At 44.4% G+C, this 18,163-nt stretch overlaps 3 protein-coding genes across 13 annotated transcripts in view; 1 reads left to right on the top strand and 2 right to left on the bottom strand.

Moving 5' to 3' along the window:
- TATDN1 (TatD DNase domain containing 1) overlaps positions 1-5,593 on the bottom strand; it is a 31,673-nt gene extending 26,080 nt beyond the window's left edge. For 4 of the 5 annotated variants that reach the window (XR_006272286.1, XM_043483443.1, XM_043483439.1 and 1 more), the window contains exons 1-2: positions 5,522-5,593; positions 26-91 (exon numbers count right to left, since the gene is read on the bottom strand). Coding sequence is in view for 3 of the 5 variants with exons in the window: in XM_043483443.1 (XP_043339378.1) it covers positions 26-91; positions 5,522-5,543 (88 nt within the window). In the remaining 2 variants the exon portion in view is untranslated. Of the gene's footprint in view, positions 1-9; positions 92-5,521 lie in introns of all 5 variants that reach the window. The other variant, XM_043483441.1, reaches the window with a different exon arrangement.
- Positions 5,594-5,620: 27 nt separating this feature from the next.
- Positions 5,621-12,777, top strand: NDUFB9 (NADH:ubiquinone oxidoreductase subunit B9). Its single transcript, XM_043483445.1, has 4 exons — positions 5,621-5,781; positions 8,771-8,963; positions 9,527-9,640; positions 12,562-12,777. Exons 1-4 carry the CDS (start codon positions 5,681-5,683, stop codon positions 12,691-12,693), a joined length of 540 nt encoding a protein of 179 aa, XP_043339380.1. The 5' UTR covers positions 5,621-5,680; the 3' UTR covers positions 12,694-12,777.
- Positions 12,778-13,551: 774 nt separating this feature from the next.
- The window catches only part of MTSS1 (MTSS I-BAR domain containing 1), a 160,699-nt gene continuing 156,087 nt past the window's right edge, over positions 13,552-18,163 (bottom strand). For 6 of the 7 annotated variants that reach the window (XM_043483434.1, XM_043483436.1, XM_043483433.1 and 3 more), the window contains one exon: positions 13,552-16,456. In XM_043483434.1, the coding sequence (XP_043339369.1) occupies positions 15,762-16,456 (695 nt within the window). In that variant the 3' untranslated portion in view covers positions 13,552-15,761. The remainder of the gene's footprint in view (positions 16,457-18,163) is intronic. The other variant, XM_043483435.1, reaches the window with a different exon arrangement.

An 18,163-nucleotide genomic window follows, 5' to 3' on the forward strand; every position in this document is an offset into this window, starting at 1 on the left:
ATAGCTTACCAAAAGAAAAGTTTACCTTGATGCTTTTGAACCCCTCTATAAATTCCTCTGAACATAGGATCTGTCAAGTTGATACCAATATCTGTGGAAAGCAAAAACAAAACACATCATCATGGAGGGCCTCTATTTGAAATTTTTACTTTAATAAAAGGTCCAGTTACTAACCTTTTCATTCACACATTCATACAAAATCTAAGTGCCTACTGCTTGTCAGTCACTGTGCTAGACACTTGGGATACCATGATGAAAGCCAGTAGTCCAGCTCTCAAGAAACTCACTGCAGAACTGGCAAGGCATACTCCTTAATAGCCAATTAAGAACTTACAATTAAGGGACTTCCCTGTTGGTCCAGTGGTTAAGAATCTGCCTTGTAATGCTAGGGATGCAAGTTTGATCTCTGGTTTGGGGAACTAAGATCCCACATGCCATAAAGCAACTAAGCCCACCGGCCACAACTAGAGTCAGAGATTCAGTGTGTTACAACTAAGATCTGACACAGTATCTTAAAGATTCAAATAAACAAGTTTGTTTCTTTTTAAAAGAAAGAAATCATAAGTAGATACTAGCACTGTGGGACACACAGGAGGACCACCCAACTTAGTCTGATAATTAGTCCAAAAGAGGTTTCCAGAAAGAAGCACTTCTTTGAACTGAATCTTCAAGGATAAGTTGGGAGTTACCCAGCAGAAGACAGGAAACTGCAGATAAGAGGAAGCAGCAGAAATAAAGCATCCGGGGTCTGAAATAACACAGTGATCGTCGAGAGAAGTGCAGAGAGGCGAATGACCAGAAAAGAGCAAACTCAACCATGTAACAGATGCTTGTCTTTAAAACACCAGATGCACCAAGAAGCACTGATGGCTTCCAAGATTGGTATTCTGGACCTCTCGTTCTGGTGTCTTTGTAGAAGGTGGGATCTGAAGGGGGCAAATGGAGTCAGGGTAGTTCATCGGGAAACAGTCAAGAGTTCCTATTTGCAATGCAGAGAAACTGAATTACAAGTGGAGATGCAGAGAGGGCAATAAGTTATTTTCTTTATTCACCCAATAGTTATGAAGACCCACACTATGCCAAAATATTATGTAAGGAGTTAGGGGGTATAGAAATGAACAAGACCTGTCACTTGGTCCCAGCCTTCTAGGAATTTAGTCTATATAGGAACTGCAAATAAAACTTGTGATATAAAATAAGATGGTTTGACAGAAAACAAAAATCTGTAAATTATCCTTCAATAAAAAAATAAATCTAAAAAAACAAAAATAAGCTGGACTGTTAGCAACATGAGGCAAGAAGCGTTTATCTTCTTCAATGCTGTATCCCTAGAACCTAGCATAATGGTTGGTATATAGTAGGAGTTTTATACACTTTTAAGCCTGTAAATAATCACTTTACAGCTTTGTGCTTCAGAGTGCCAAGAAGGAGCACAAACAGTTTTGGCAAGAACGATGAAAAAGCTTCACAGAAGATCTAGATCTTGTAGAAAGCTGAAGCTTAAAAGCTGACAAAGAGAAAGGGCATCCCACACACAGGTGTGTGTAGAAGTCTGGAAGAAATTCATTGTGCTGTAAAGCAGAGGTTCACAGTGGAGAGTGATTTTACTGTCCCTCGCTTCGTTTAACCTCTCCCCTCCCTGCCAACCCTGCTCCCAACATCCAGCAATGTCTGTGTTCATTTCTAGTCGTCACACTGAGGGGAGTGCTCCTGACAGTCCCTAAGAGCCCCCAGCTGGTTGATCCCCTAGGATCAACCTGAGGTTGAGGTAGTTGTTACTAATTACTGCAAGCTGCTCTCTCACTGATTCATCTGATGGGAGTGGGCACAGAGGCTACTAGATGGGAATCTTCTAAACCTCTGCTTTTCAAACGAGGGTTATTCCAGAGTATGTAACACCCTGAGATTCCCTGGAGTATCAATTTTACTTTGGAAAATCTTGGGGATAACATAGCTTTTAATTTTAGAAGGGCACTATATTATTTCAAAGTTAAACACAAGACATCCAGAGAAATTCTGTAAATGCATCAAGATTTACATACCACTACCATCACCCCATCACCCGGGGGTATATCCTTCACTCTGGGCCCTTAAGTGACCTTTGGTGGGTGAGCTGTAGAGCAGGAGGGCTTCCCTGGTGGCTCAGCTGGTAAAGAATCCACCTGCAACGCGTGAGACCTGGGTTCGATCCCTGGGTTGTGAAGATCCCTTGGAGAAGGGAACGGCTACCCACTCCAGTATTCTGGCATGGAGAATTCCATGGACAGAGGAGCCTGGCAGGCTACAGTCCATGGGATTGCAAAAAATCAGACTGAGCGACTTTACTCTTTAGAGCAGGAACTCACCAGCACTGAAAAGGAAGCTCCACTCCATTCCAAATTTTATTACTTTGCAATGATTAAGCATAGATTCTTATTGCTATTCAGATTGAGGAGATGGTCACTTGTGGTATGATATGCAGACAATGTCACAGAAATTAGTCTCAAGTATAACCTAAGACACAATGTTGAAGTGTCTCCTAGGAGGGAGCAATATTTCCCATAAACACAAATACTTCTGCTTCATGCCCTCCTTCCCCAGATTAGAAACACAGGCAGCCATTGGTTATGTGCTTTGAGAGGGGGGTAATGTAGGATTACAACCTGGCGATAGTCAGCTTTCCTAAATAAAAATCTAAGGTTCCTTTTATAACACTGGCTTAATTTTTCTATTATTTAAAAAAAAAAAAAGTTGGCCACACCTTTTGGCTTACGGGATCTCAGTTGCCCAATCAGGGACTGAACCCCAGCCATGGCAGTGAGAGCACTGAATCCCACCCACTAGACCAACCAGGGAACTTCCTCCACTGGTGTAATTCTTCATGCAACTGCTACATGTAAAGCTTGTTCATGGAACAACTGTCCATGGGTCTAAAAGGTTGTTTTCCAAAGTACTGCTCATGAGTACTATAGGCAGAAATTTGTGTAGTGGGTCATAGGCAGAACTTTTTAAATGGCATGGAAAAAACTCACATAACAAAGATAGAATGCATAGTATGATCCCATTTTTGTTATAAAGAGACACACATCTGATATGTTTGCCTATTTTTATGTCTCCATATAAATTGAAAAACTATGGAAGGATATAAATTTTAAACATTGTTTACCCCTGGAGAGTGGAAATGAAGAGCATACAGAAAGAAATACTTTTCAATTAAACCCACCTTCTGTAAGAAGTCTTCTCTAGCTTATCTGGTTGAGATTCTTTTATCAATTTTCTTACCACCTATACTGAAATTACACGTCTTCTTTTACCCACTCATTCATTCATACTTCCACTGAACAGTCACTGTACTAGATAAGCCCCTGGGAACAAAGACAAATACCACCAAGCATCTGCCTTAAAAGAGTGTAGACTAACGGGAAAGGCAGATACATAAGTATTTTAATTATAAAATAATGTGGTAAAGTAAAGGGTAGGTAAAAATCAACCAGGCAAGAGGATATGAGAGACAGCGGGGACATTATGGTCCCAAACTGCCACTCTAAAACCTTTTCAGAAGCAAGAAACAGCACCTCCAAGTGTTTATAGAGCATAAAAAGGATGAGGCTGGAAAAGCGGGCAGGACCAGACCATAGAAAGGCTTTGTATGCTAGGCTGTGTGCTGAGTCACTTCGGTTGTGTCCAACCCTTTGCGACCCCATGGACTGTAGCCCACCAAACTCCTCTGTCCATGGAATTCTCCAGAGAATACACTGGAGTGGGTTGCCATTTCCTTCTCCAATGCTACGTTAAGGCACTTCAACTATCCTGAGGACAGTTAAAGATCTGAAGCAGGAGAAAAATGTAGCTGACTTTTTTATACAGACCACTCTAGAGGCTAGAGAAAGGATTTAAAGAGACATAACTTGAGGCAAGGATTAAGTTTTTATGACAAACACAAAACTTTTTAAAAAGTGTGTTTCCTTTTCTTTGTGGAGTGTTTCGTGGCTCTCACCCCATCTACCCCATCAATTATATCACAGATTGTAATACAGAGGCTGAGAGACACCATACCTGCAAAGAGTCTACAACCTCTGAGGACCTACCTGTCCCCCATCCCAGGCTCTCCCACAGTATTTTAAAAAACCTCTTTCATGGTACTGTAAGGTGCCACGCTCCTCTGCATTTGTTTTGACTGTCTCCAGCCTGAAAACTAACTGTACCACTAGATTCTTTATAATTCCACATACTTAGCACAATATCTTTGTAAAAAAAAAAAAAAAAAAAACTGCCCAAAACAACTTAGATCTAAGTTTATAATCCTAACCTCTTTGAATGCAAGACATTTCCAACTGGCCAGTAACTGTCTCCACCTGATGTCCTGTTAAGATTCTCACATTTACCTAATCCAAATGGATTTCCTTACATAGCCCATCCACTGCCAAACTAATCAGGCTTCCATTTCATACTGAGGTATTTATCCCAACCCTGAATCATGTTTACTCTCCCTTACTTGTCATAAACACTCAGCTGCTAAATGTGCATCTGTACCTCTCCCCCATTTCTCTCCCTTTTCCAATGCCCTTTATAAGTTCTGATATGCTTCCCTGCCTCTCCCTGTGACCTACCAAACCTACAGAAGGGCTGTCATTTTCCCACATCAAGTAGCTAGAAAGTTCACAAAGAAGGCGCATGCCCTGTTTACCCACTGCTGTATCCCACAGCCCAAGGCTCCCAATGGGAAACAGGCACCCAATGATTTGCTTAAGGAATGCTCCTTGTCAAAAGCCTCCAGTGAACCTCTATACACAGTAAAATTAAACTCAGCAACCCATTCAAGTCCCAAGTCAGCCTTCCAATCCTAGCTCTCACAATGTCCGCGCCCCCCCCATCGCCCCCGCCCCCCACCTTTCCTGAGTGCCTGGTACTAAATACGCTTACTCCTTTAGTCCTTGTCGAATTCTCCCTCTCTTGTTCTACCGATGCTGAATGGTTAGTGTACTTGCCAAGTACAGAACTTGTTTCTCTTCCCATTGTGTGTCTTCCAGTTTCCCCACCAGGTGTTGGTGCCAGCAGATTAAGGGCAGGTACCTGTGTTCCTAGGCCGGTGCCTGGCCCACCAGAGGCCTCAGTAACTGTGATATGAGCTACGATACGAATCAGTGAGTGACCGCGTCCCTCGAAGCCATACCCCATCCTCCTCTCCGCCAAACAAACGGTAAGGGGTGGGAGGTGCACGGAGGCTACAGGAGAATACAACGTCTGGCTTTGAGTTTTTTAGTAGTTTTTTTTTTTCCTTTTTATTGAATACAACAACATGTTGGAAAGAGCACAAGTCATAACTGCGAAGTTCGTCAGTTTTCACAAATAAGCATACCGGTGAAGCCAGCACCAGACTGAGCACCAGAACATTACCAGCACCCAGAGGCCTCCCCGCGCCCTCTTCCGAGGGGTGCACCTTCAACCCGGCAAAGAGCTGGAGAGCTCACGTCCTGGGCCCTCTAGCAGCGGTGCGCGACGCCCGGGAATCGAAATGACCCCAATGCTGGCAAACTCTTACCCACGAATTTGAAACGACTCATGACTGCAGCCCCACGTTCTCCTCGACGGAAGCGGAAACGGCCCTGTATCGCCCCGCCCTTCCAGCAGCCCCGCCCCCTCGCCGCTGACATCCGGTTTCCCGGGAGCCCCCGGGGCCGCTGAAGGTGAGCCGGCCGTCATGGCGTTCTTGTCTTCGGCGGCCTATCTGACCCACCAGCAGAAGGTGCTCCGGCTTTATAAGCGGGCGCTGCGACACCTGGAATCATGGTGCATCCACAGGTGGGATATGGGGAGCCAGGGCGCGGGGAATTGGCCCCGGGGGCTGAGAGGCCCTTGGTACCGGGCGGCTCAAGGACTTCGGGGACGGGGTGGGAACACGGCCCCTCGCCCCCATAAGCCCGCCTCTAGACCCGGGTTCGAATGCGGAATTCATCGCCCACATCTGGGAGACCTTGAAGACTTGTTTATCTGGCTCCGGGCTCAGTTTTCTAATCAGGAAAACGGACACGGTACCCACGCAGAGGGTTGCATAACAATTAAGAGAAAGAAAGTACCACAGATGGACTTTGTTGTCCCTCCAGCGCTCACTCATTAATAGCTTTCTTCCTATTGTGACCTCTTCCTAATATTGGCAGTAATAACAAGTGCGTTCTTTTCTTTAGTCCTCGCACTTCTGGGAATTAGGGGTGATTTAGCCTTATTTTATAGATGAGAAAAGGCAAGAGAGTAAGTTGCTCAAGGCCCTGCAGCTGGTAAGTGGCCTAGCCAGGGTTAAAACTCAGGTGTCTTAACTCCAAAGCATCATCATCACCCCCACCCCACCCCCATCAGCTTTCCTCTTTATAGCTTTATCCAGTCCTTTTTGTTAGCTTCATCCCATGTAATTCTTTATCTCCCGTATAATTTTCTTCTTCCCTCTCTTGTCCATCTGGAACTAGTCTTAGAACACAGTCTTAAAACACGGATTTTTGTGATCTAAGTGCAATGCATGCTGGGGTAACAACCCAAGATGTATGAATGCAAAGCGTCTACTCCCTTAGCAGAATCCTAAAACCTAGTCTAAGGAGAAGGGCTTCTGAGGAAAACTTCTAAGCAATAGGAAACTGAGCATATCTGGAAAAGCTGTGAAGGGCGTCCTTGAAGCCCAGATTTTATATATTTGGGATGATTGTAAGTCATCGACTTACTTCTCTTTGCTAGGCAGCAGGATGGCGAGGTTCAAGGCTGTAGGGTTCATTACTTTCCTAATTTTTTTTATTTATGACAGAATTTGCTATTCAGGTTCTATGCTGGCTGATGAATAAATAAATGTTAACAAGGCTTTTTTCTTAGCTGTAGCAGTTTGTGGATTAATGGGGAAGATGGACACATGTAAACAGCATAGGGAATTACCAGTTTTATAAGATGAAGGAAGTCAAGCCATCAAGAATTCAGGCAGTGCTGAACTACATCTGGGAATATTAATATTAGCCTTGGAGGAAAGGATAAATGTATTTACCATGATAACACTAACTCAGCGTTCCTTTAAATCTCCTAACATCTTTTTCTCTGTACTTTCCTGATATTTTTTTTTCTTCCATTTGCCCTCACAGTGCTATTTGTTCTGCATGGGTCCATTCTAGACTCTTGGTTATTGCTGTATATACCTTGTGCAGCCTCATTATTGTTGGGACTTGTCTCTAGAGCTGTATTTCTAACTATTTGTTAGATTACCTACAGTATGCTGAAGCTGAACTTATTTTTATTTTCACTACCTAATTTTGACTCTCTTCCCAAATTCCCTGCCTCAGCTAATGGCATTACTAGTAATATAGTCACTCAGCTTTAAGTCTTAGTAGTATTTTCAGGTGCTCCAAACTTACCCCACTGCCAGAGATATACATACTTATATGCCATGTACAACTGGACACTGATTTTTGTAAATTCTCTTCCCACTGTAATAATATTAGTAGTTGACATTGAGCACTGAGGATGTGCCCAGAACTGTGTGAAGTGTCTTTATATGTTTTAGCTTCTCACATCTTTAAGGACAGCCTGAAGATACAGATAATGTTATTAACACCTTAATGGAGGAAGAACCCATGGCCTAAAGACTTTAAGTAATTTACCCTAGATCACACAGCTAGTAAGTGCAGAGCTAAGACTCAGTCTTAAGCAATCTGATTCCAGAGCCTGCTCTCATAAATTTGTAGTTTAAATGTTTCTCTCCTGTCACCATCCATCACTGTGGCTTGCTTCAGGCCCTTATCATCTCTGGTCTGGATTATCAAAGCCCTGTTATTACTCAGCCATAAAAAAGAGTGAAGTAAGTCAAACAGACAAGACTAATATCATATGATATCACTTATATTTGGAATCTAAAATATACAAATGAATTTAATTACGAAACAGACAAACAGACAAAACAAAACTATGGTTATCAAAGGGGAAGTTGGGGTGGAGGTATAAATTAGGAGTTTGAGATTAGCAGATACAGACTATTGTCTATAATAAGGATCTACTGTATAGCACAGGGAATTATATTCAGTATCTTATAATAAGCTATAATGGAAGAGAATATGAAAAAGTGTATGTATAATGATTCACTTTGCTGTACACCAGAAACTAATGCAACATTGTATATCAATTATTGTTTTAAAAATTTAATAAAAAAAATTTTAAGCCCCATAAATGATCTCTGCATCTATGGCAGCCCACTCCAGTATCCTTGCCTGGAAAATCTCACGGACAGAGGAGCCTTGTGGGCTACAGTCCATGGGGGTCGCAAAGAGTCAGACACGACTGAGGAACAGTTTCACTAACACTTTCTAGAACCTGACCAGAACTTGCCTAAGGTCCTGCAGCTAGTGTCAGATTCAGAATTTGAACCCAGGTCTGTTTTGAGCCACACTGTGCCACCGTGTAATACCTGCCTCCCACATCTGTGTCCAGAATTTAGCTCAGTGTCTAGCACAAGGTAGGAGGAAGTTACGTAAGCTGTCATTCAATGAATTGAATGATCCTCCTATAGAGGAGATGGGGAAAGAAGTTAGGCTGTGTTTATTAATACAATAGTTTTTTGCTGCTGGTGTTTGGGGGGGACTACCAAGAAAGCTGTCATAATGATGCGGCTGCTCCATTGACAGGGTTCGGGGAGGAGCTGGGAAGTTGCATTACTCACCTGGGAGGCATTAGTGGAAGTACCCCTCTTGTCAGATAACTGTCAGATAGTTATACTTCCCGATCGAGTAGATTACATTTCTAATCTCCAAAACCATTTTGGTTTAAGGGATAAATACCGGTACTTTGCTTGCTTGTTGAGAGCCCGGTTTGATGAACATAAGAATGAAAAGGACATGGTGAAGGCCACCCAGCTGCTGAGGGAGGCAGAGGAAGAATTCTGGCATGGTCAGCATCCTCAGCCGTACACCTTCCCTGAGTCTCCGGGGGGCACCTCCTATGAGAGATACGAGTGTTACAAGGTAGGTGAGGACCACAGGTGTGTCGAATTTCAAACCTCAGCCCCAGAAACCACTTGCCTTTTTAAGGGCAGCTAGATTTCCTTTCTGACAGTTACATGTTTTTTCAGCATCAGTTTCCTCTCTCCCAGATGCCATCAAGACTTTTCTTTCCAAACTCAGAGCCAGGGTCTTGCAGTAAACATTTTGACAAAGGAAAGTGCTTAAGGAATGGGTCAATAACTCATTTTTGGATCTTGAAGTTAAGCAGTTTCAATTGGCGCTTAGTATTCTAAGTGGTATTTCCAAATAACATAAAGCCACATTGGATGTTTAGAGAGCTTGGGTAGGGGAGGGACGATGCCAGTTCTCTTTGGACTGACCTTGCTGTTTTTTGGTCCTAGATGGTTTCAGTCTAAGGTGTTCTCCTTTATTTTGGTCCTCTGCTATGTATGGCTTAGTGTCAGAAGCAAGTCTGGAACTTAGAATTGTTATAAAATACATTGATTTTTGTCTCGTGAGAAGGCCCTCCCCGTGACATGTAAATGTGTCCTGTGGAATGACGCTGTGATTTCCACTCCTGACAGGTTCCCGAGTGGTGCTTAGATGACTGGCATCCTTCGGAGAAGGCGATGTATCCTGACTACTTTGCTAAGAGAGAGCAGTGGAAGAAACTGCGGAGGGAGAGCTGGGAGCGGGAGGTGAGTCTTACCTATACTTTCTCTCTCAGGTGTGTTCAATACATTTACAACCATCTTAGAAATAGGTTAAATGTGTTTCCTGGTCTTTGGGCTTTTCTGTTCTTTAATTTTGCTTCTCTTCTCCTTCCCCTCCATAATCCTTTGCTTGACTTTATAATCTATTAACCTTCTCCACCAGCGCCTTGGGTGTTTTTCCACTCATGATGACTGATTTATGTATGTATTTAAAACTTAATTCATTTTTTGGCTGTGCTGGGTCTTCATTGCTGTGAGGGCTTTTCCCTAGTTGCAGCAAGCAAGGGCTACTCTCTAGTTGTTGTTTGCAGACTTCTTATTGCAGGTGGCTTTTCTTGTTGTTGAGCATAGACTCGAGGTGTGTCGGCTTGAGTAGCTGCAGCTCCCGGGCTCTTGAGCAGAGCCTCAGTAGCTGTGACACACGGGCTTCGTTGCTCTGTAGCATGTGGAATCTCCCTGGATCAGGGATTGAACCTGTATCTGCTGCATTGGCAGGTGAATTCTTCACCACTGAGCCACCAGGGAAGCCCTGATTTATATTTTAAAAAATTCAGTCTGCGGTAGTGTGAAAAATAAATTGGAGAGGGCAAGTGGAGAAGGGAAGAGACCAGTTTGGGTTATTGCAGTAGTTTAGTCCAAAGACTACACAACCAGCGCTAGGATGGGTATGGTGGATGTGGAAGGAAGCAGCTTCAGGATATTGTTTGCAGGGATGTGAAGAGGGATTGGATTGGGGTGGGGGTTTCGTGTGGAGTGAAAGATGGGAAGAATCAAGAATGATTTCCAGGTTTTAAGCTTCAACATGTGGAGTTTGGTGGTGGTGTTTATTGAGATAGGGAAGAGAAGAGAAAACAGATGTCAGGACAATCAGGTGTTCGGTTTTAAATGGTTAAAAATGTAAAAGTTGAGAATCCTGTGAGACATCTGATGCAGGTGTCAGACAGTGACTGGATGTGCAAATTTGGAACTCAGAGGAGAGATTTGGGCTCAGGATAGAAATGTGGGTGTTATCAGTTGTTTTAAAAGCCACAGAAGAGGGAATGGGGGCCTCTTCCCGGTTCCCTCTCCACAGCAGAGGAACTGGATTAAGTGGAGGCTGGCAGAGAGCCACAGAAAGGTTTGAGATCCTTAGATCCAAGAGAAAGTGTTTCAGGAATAGTGGTCAGGGTCAGTCATCTTTGATGTGGTCTAGAGTCCTGGAAATAACATCGAAAGGTGTTAATTACAGAGAGGGCATTAGTGGCCCTGACTTGAGCTTATCTGTCACACAAAGATTGATCGGAAGGTGAGGAGGAGAAAACGTGAGGGAGAGATGACTCTTGAACATTTGCTGAGGAGAACGAAGAAATGGGGCAGTAACTAGAGACTTAGAGATTACTTTCTTTTAAAATAAATAATGATGCATGCGTACTGGTGAGATTTGGGGTGAGGGAGAGTCTGGTAATGCCGAATCAAGATAGAACAGGTACAGAAGGAAAATTTTTGAGGATCCCGAGCCTGTGTGGGGGCCTTTGAGAGGAGAAGGGATTCTTCCTCCATTCTTATTGGACAGAAGCTGTAGGTAAATACTTCTGGGTTAGAAGTTTAGATGGTGGGGAAATGACAGACTTTCATGTGCGGGCTTCTCTTTTTTAAGTGAAATAAGGAAAAGCCAGGGAGTGGGCAAAGCATGTTTGTAGAACATGAAAAGGTGTGATAAGCGTGGGCAGAGGATGAGCTTGCTGGAGAGGAGCAGTAAGATTGCTGTGGGGTGGTGAAGGCCCATGTGAGGCTGGGAATAAATGTGTTGTGACTCCAGTTTGTTCCAGGAATTTTTTTTTTCTCTTTAGCAATACTAAGCTGTACGGGTGCAGGCCTGAAGGTAGATTGTGTGGCTCTTCTCTGTCAAGAGCGACAAGGAATTGAAGTTCCTCCATAGGGAGTGATTTTCGTGATGGAGTCTAGCTGGGTCAAATAGGGACGTACACAGGAGACTGATGCAGAGAAGGGCCAGTTAGGTAGGAGAACATGGAAACTGGGAGCCTCTGTGAGTTCAAGAAGTTATGTTCAAGGGGCCTTTAAGTAAATGAGCTGGAAGAGGACACTGGTTACTGGGATATTGGGTTACTTGAAGTCATGATTTTGTGATCAAGGACGGCAGTGTTTTCCAAGAAGTATGTGAGCATTTGGGAACTTGAGGTGTGTTTGTTCATGGAGAGCAGCAGATTCATTCTGCAGTTGATCGCTTTGATAACCTCTCCCCAAAACCTTCCTCCTTTACTTATTCCATCGACATTATTAAACAGCACATGTACTGTAGCCCAGGTTTGCCACAACCCAGAATTGGTTTTCTGTAGGGAGGTTCAAAAAACCATGGCTCTGGAAAGTGGGTGCCTTGGCTCTCCTCCTCTATTAGGACAGTGGTGGTCTCCGAGATTTGCTGGAACAGGAGTAGCTAGGCAGCAGGGGGCAGGACTGAGCACATTGGTACCTGATTGCTATTTGGAGGGCTTTTAAATTAACATCCCTGATGTATTCAAATTGAGGTTTCTTAACAGTGCTTTCGGAGACCACTTTGCAGAGACACGAGAACACGCTGGGGGGAGTGGTCAGGTGAAGGGGCCATAACAAGGGGAACTTGGAGTAGTAATTGTCAGGGTTTTGCTTAATGAGTAGGAGGTGGGGTAGGAGGGTTTGTTCTCAGCTTTGCTGTTTTAGAATGGGAAAACCTTTGAGGAGAACAGCTTTTGTGTCTGAGTTAAAATACGGGCATAGAAATAATGCAGTTCTGTATAAACAGCCCTTTTCTGTAGTGAGGATCAGTGTCATGTGACAAAGTAGAAACAACGCTGACACTGCTCCACAACAGAGGTCGGACCGTCAGTTTGACTCCTGTTCTAATTGTTCCCTCCTTACCGCCCTTTTAGGTGAAGCAGCTGCAGGAGGAAACCCCGGTTGGTGGTCCCCGAACTGAAGCTTTGCCCCCAGCCCGAAAGCAAGGTGACTTGCCCCCTCTGTGGTGGCATATCGTGACCAGACCCCGGGAGCGGCCCATGTAGAGGAAGATGCCTCACAGTCACGCTCGCAAGTGAGATGAGTTAATAGGACACACACTTGCCCTAATAAAATAACTCCACCTGGTATGACTGACGTGTTCTGAGGAGTGACATGCTGGATGATTGGGCCGCTGTCATTTTCTTAGCAGTTATGCATATAAAGAAAAGTATGTGAAATGTAGTCAGTCAGATGTGTTCTGTTCATCCCCATTAAGTCATATTGATAAATATGCTATCAAGGGAAAACTACACAGCAGAACCAGATACAAGAGTTACTTGAATAAACTTGAGTTGAAGGCTTAACTCAGCTGTAATGAGTGGAAGGCATGAGAGGCATGCCAGTAGTGAGTGTGTAAGATAACTTTCCTGTTTCCTAGATTCCACTCATGGAATTTTAGCTTTGATTAAAGGACCACTCTTAAGCACACGTTCAGCAAATAAGCATGCAGTTTATGGGGTTCTCAGGATTGGAGTTTGGTGGCTGGGGTTAAAGCATTCGATCTGAATGGCACTTTTGTGATACTCATTTCAAAGGCAGTTTCCCAGCTTTGCTTCCTCTACTGTAGCTTGGATTGTCTGCAGACACAAAGGTAAGGGTGGCAAAAACTAAATGAAGTTTTTTGTTTTTTTTTCTAAAGGTAAAGCCATTTAAAAAATTCAGCCAAACCCAGCTAGTCTGAGTTCTTGGTAACTCACTGGAACTGTTAACATTAAACTCACTTAGGTCAGGCAACTAAGTGTTCTTAGGGTGCACAGAAATGATGTCAGTTTTCTAACTAAGCTCGATGTGAGTTTCAGCTCATCTTCTAACATTTGACCAAGACCTCAGCCTGAATTTTAATAAGACTTGAAATGCAGGGCTTTTTTTTCTAGTGGTTCTTTATTTATAATGTAGGCTGAAGCAACTGTTACAAGGTAGAAGGGAGACACGTTACACAATTGTTATTTATACAAGTTTAGAACAAAAAACTGCACAGGGAGAGGTCAACTCTCAGTACAAACTAGCAACTAAACCACAATAATTTACCTTTAGAAACGATCTCTTTATTTTCAGCTGTGACACTGCTTTTACAATATGCAAAAACACAAACAGAACTACCAAAGGTGTTTTGTCACATTCTTTCTACATTGAATTTGGCAACATTTTATATTAAATTTATTCAGATTATACTAACGTTTAAAAACTAAACAAGTGAAAAGCTGTACCAGGGTACAGTTACATCCATTTATTTCAAAGGTTTAAAATACCACTTTTATCTAACGTAATTACCTTGCAGTGATTTCTGCTTTTGCAAAAACCATCTCAAGCATCATATGCACAATGCATCAGCTACTTTTAGTCATCAAGATTGGTGGGCTAAACCACAGGCACTACTGTTGCTTATATTCTGTAAAAGGAGCTTGTTTTTCAAAGAAAAAAAGCTTAAATAGTTTCTAATAATCATGCCTTTGCTTTAAAGCCATAACATAAAATGTCCTTGAGCGATCACAGCAGTGTTAAATGTTAATATATAGAACAGTGACTATACAGGTACATTTCTTTCACATCCAATGCAGTTATGTATTAAAGCATAAGAGTATGTAGCCGAAGCTTGCCACCAACAGAGATCTGCAGGCCCCGGGAGACCCGCCAGGCTCTTTCTCCTTGAGAGATTCGGTCCCAAATGAGCACTTTGAACTGACCCCATTAAGAGGCTGGCTTTCTTTTTTTTTAAAACACCATTGCAGTCCCCGGATGTGATCCTTTAAATCTACAAATCTCTGTTGGCTTTAGGGGATGGGCATTATAACAAATTTAACTTTCACTTAAAAAATAAAAGACAGAAATCCATTCCAAAAAACATTACCTAGGATACAAAAGAGGACAGTATAGTGGTCAGATTCCAGGTGACAAGAAAGAAATCCTCCTCTCCGATGTTTAGTATGAAGCCAGTTAACTGCCACTTATTTAAAAGAAGATAAGAAAAACAAGCCCCCAGACTGGTAAACACATTGGCAAGTTGCTCGACTCCAAGCTGGTTACCCTTGTTAAATCCGCTCGAGTTTTTTCAAAATATTTGGGCTTTTAAACGCACCCAGCCTGCTGGGCACAGTTAAGTAAAAGGCATTTGCTATATCTAAGAATTCCCTGCTATCATTTTTAAATGTTTTCACATTTTTAAAACTGCCTTACCATTTTGGATGCATTTGGACTCAATGAAAGTGGGTATAACAGACGAGTAACTGAAGTGGGGGTTCTATGTCTACCCGGTGGCCGCATGCACAGGACTGGAGGTGGGTGCTGTGTGCAGTCAGGAGGAATCGTGGGAGAAAGGAAGTCCTTAAACACCCTACAGAAACAAACACTGCAATCCAGTATGGCTTATTCGGATGCATTTACCATGAAGCTACTAGAAATTTCAACCTACGAGGCTACCCTTAAATGTAACAGGATCGGCTATGTTGACAGTGTGCCCCTCCCCCGACCCTCCCCCCAATCCCAACACAGTCTACCATTTCCAGAGTTACTTCACTCCAAATATTGCTCATCAACTGACTCCCGCATTTCTCATCCCGAAAGTAGTTTGCTTGGATAAGGATTTTTACTCCTTATCCATTTTGTTTGTACATTAAAATAACTTGAATTTGCTCCTAAGCCAGACTACTACAATGCATCTACAAAAGCTTGCAGGAAAACAAAGAAAAGAAAAAAAGCTAAGTATAGTTATCCTTTCTTCTGAACTCACTAACTTTGTGGTTCCCCTGCCCGACCTCCCCCCGCCCTTATGCATTTAAAATTTTACAAAGACTTGTAAAAAAGTTAAATGGAATTTGGCACCTTCAGAAAAATCAAAAGAGGAACTTAAGATTAAAATGTGCAGAAAGAAAACTGTTGATATTTACAAATTAAAAGATCAAGGTTATGTCAGTTACATATGTTACTTTTAATTCTTATCTAAAGGTGTACTTTCAAAAGAGCTGTGTTCTGAGTTGCCTACAAAATCTTTTGATTATAGATTGGAATGGATCAAGACAAATTAGGTCTTATTAATTAGAGAGTTCATTCCCCACTGGCAGCATTTCTTGAGAGCCTAAGAGAAGCGCGGGGCTGAGCGGTCATTTGTCGTGGTCTTCTTCAGCTTCACGCCCCTTCGGATGGCATTCAGCATGTCTTCTCCTTGAGGGACGTCCCTCGGGCTCAGATCTGCAGGGTCGCTCTCTGGAACCTGGCCTGGGGAGGCAGTGGCACTTGGGGGATCCTGGTCTTCGGCCTCGCTTTCTGGAATCGCCTGTCTGTGCTCCTCGGGGATGCTTGGCTTCGGGCCTGGAAGAGGGGGGTTGATGGAGGCTTGGCCGCTCCACATTGAGGCGGGCACGCTGGTGCCACCCTGGGGGCCCTCACCCACAGACGGCGACTCTGGGCTGTGCTCACCCCGCTCCTCGGGCCCATCTGGAGGGGCTGGGAGCACCCCAGGGAGGTCTGGAACAGTGGGGGTCTTGACAGGGATCACGGGTGTCTTGATGGGGATGGGACCAGCTCCTATGGTCCCCCGGCGGACAGAAGGCTTGGTGGAAGGGGTCCGTCGGATGGTGGCAACCCCTGGGGTGACCATAGCAGGTCCGAGGGTGGTGGGAAGGCCCGCGGTTGAGGCTGGGCGCTTGGCTTGGAACATCCTTCGATAGGACTGGCTGATGTCGCTGTTTCTTGGGATGGTGGAGGATTTGTCAAACTCCTGCTGATCAGCCTCCTGGTCACCACTTACAGAGAAATAATCGTAATCTGAAACTGATTATAGGATGCGATTAGAAATCTCCGAGGTGGTGGCTGTGCTTTTTCATTTTCTGTGTTGGGAAGACAGAAGGCCCCAGAAGCCAGGGATTTCACCCGCAACTTTATCCCAAGCCTCCCTGGGTTTCCGGGCCCCCACCATCTAAGAACTCCCTGACGGGGATTGTCATTTTGTTCACCAAGGGAGCCCTGAGCACCCAGAGCAGAGCTGGACACAACAGGCCTGCACTCAAATGCTGCTGAGCTGGGAAGGACGCAAAACGCTACCTCTGAGAACCTCTGGGAGGAATAGAGAGGGTGGAAGGAGGAAATAACCTCTCCAGCCTGGAATATAATGTGAGAAACAAACCCCACATGGACCATACAGATCTCCCTCATGATCAGCTCACTAGTGCAAAGACTAGAAAAACAATGGAACTGGCAACGAGTCTCTGAAACCTATGCACAAAGACAGGTTCTATCAGTGCAGTGTGCTCACCTCCTCCCAACACAGGGTCACGTGGGCGGGAGGTGTCCCGGCCAAATACCTCAGAGTACGTTTCTGAACAGCGGCACTCTGGCATCTGGGCCAGGTCAGTCCAGGGGTGGGGGTGTGGGGGTCTTTGGGCTGTATTACGGGATGTTTAGCAGCATCCCTGCCTTGTCTGCTAGACGCCAGTAGCACCCGCTCCAACTGTGACAACTAGAAATGTCTCTAGATGTTGCCAAGTGTCCTCTGGGGAGCAAGACGGCCCTCCACTGAGACCCACTGTCAGAGACCTCGATGGAGGACTGCCAGCAGGCTTGGCCAACGCACAGATCGAGTGGCTGCGATGCCATCATGCTGGCCTTGCGGCTGTCTGGGGAGACAGATCAGAGAGGCGGTTCATAGAGAACTTGGCTGGAACAGGTTAGGAGTTTGGGCTTCAGACTCTTGACAAGATCTTAGCTTCAAACTCTAGCTCTGCTTCTTATTACTTGTGTGAACCCTGGGCCTCAGTCTCCATGTAGGTAAAATGAGGATAAATATACACATGGGCTTCCCAGGTCGCGCAGTGGTGAAGAACCTGCCTGCCAATGTAGGAGATGCAGTGTTTGATCCCTGGGTCGGGAAGATCCCCTGGAGGAGAATATGGCAACCCACTCCAGTATTCTTGCCTGGAGAGAAGAGAAGCCTGGTGGGCTACAGTCCATGGGGCTGCAAGCCACGACTGAGTGAGCACGCATACATGTTATGTAAGTGGCTGTGACAAATAAATGGGACAATAAAGTGCTTAGTCTGTTTTCGTCTGTTTAGTGGCTCAGTCATGTCTGACTCTTTGCAACCTTGTCCATGGGATTTTTCAGGCAGGGATACTGGAGTGGATTGCCATCCTCCTCCAAGGGATCTTCCTGACCCAAGGATCAAACCTGCATTGGCAGGTGGATTCTTTACTCTCTGAGCCACCAGGGAAGCCCAAAGTGCTTATTATAAAGTGCCAAACACAAATGATAAAGTACCATTAACAGCATCTTGTGTTCACATTGGGAACTGCCCTGAACCCTGAAGGTGAAGAACAAGCGAAGCTGTGAAAGTCTGGCCACTTCCTTGGATGGCAGCTACATAACAATCACAGGCAGAGCCCTCCCGAGCATTCCAAGATGCTCAATGGTGTCTGGACGGACGTCTGCCTCCTCCCAGGAGGGAGGGCCCCCCGTCCTCACCTGACACCACTCAGGAAGCCG

The sequence above is a fragment of the Cervus canadensis genome, chromosome 12, assembly GCF_019320065.1.
Source record: "Cervus canadensis isolate Bull #8, Minnesota chromosome 12, ASM1932006v1, whole genome shotgun sequence".
Lineage (NCBI taxonomy): Eukaryota > Metazoa > Chordata > Mammalia > Artiodactyla > Cervidae > Cervus > Cervus canadensis.

Coding starts and splice junctions, on each gene's coding strand:
- NDUFB9 (XM_043483445.1), top strand. CDS start 5,681: ATGGCGTTCTTGTCTTCGGCGGCCTATCTGACCCACCAGCAGAAGGTG. Junction 5,782..8,770: donor GAATCATGGTGCATCCACAG/GTGGGATATGGG, acceptor TTTTGGTTTAAG/GGATAAATACCGGTACTTTG. Junction 8,964..9,526: donor AGAGATACGAGTGTTACAAG/GTAGGTGAGGAC, acceptor CACTCCTGACAG/GTTCCCGAGTGGTGCTTAGA.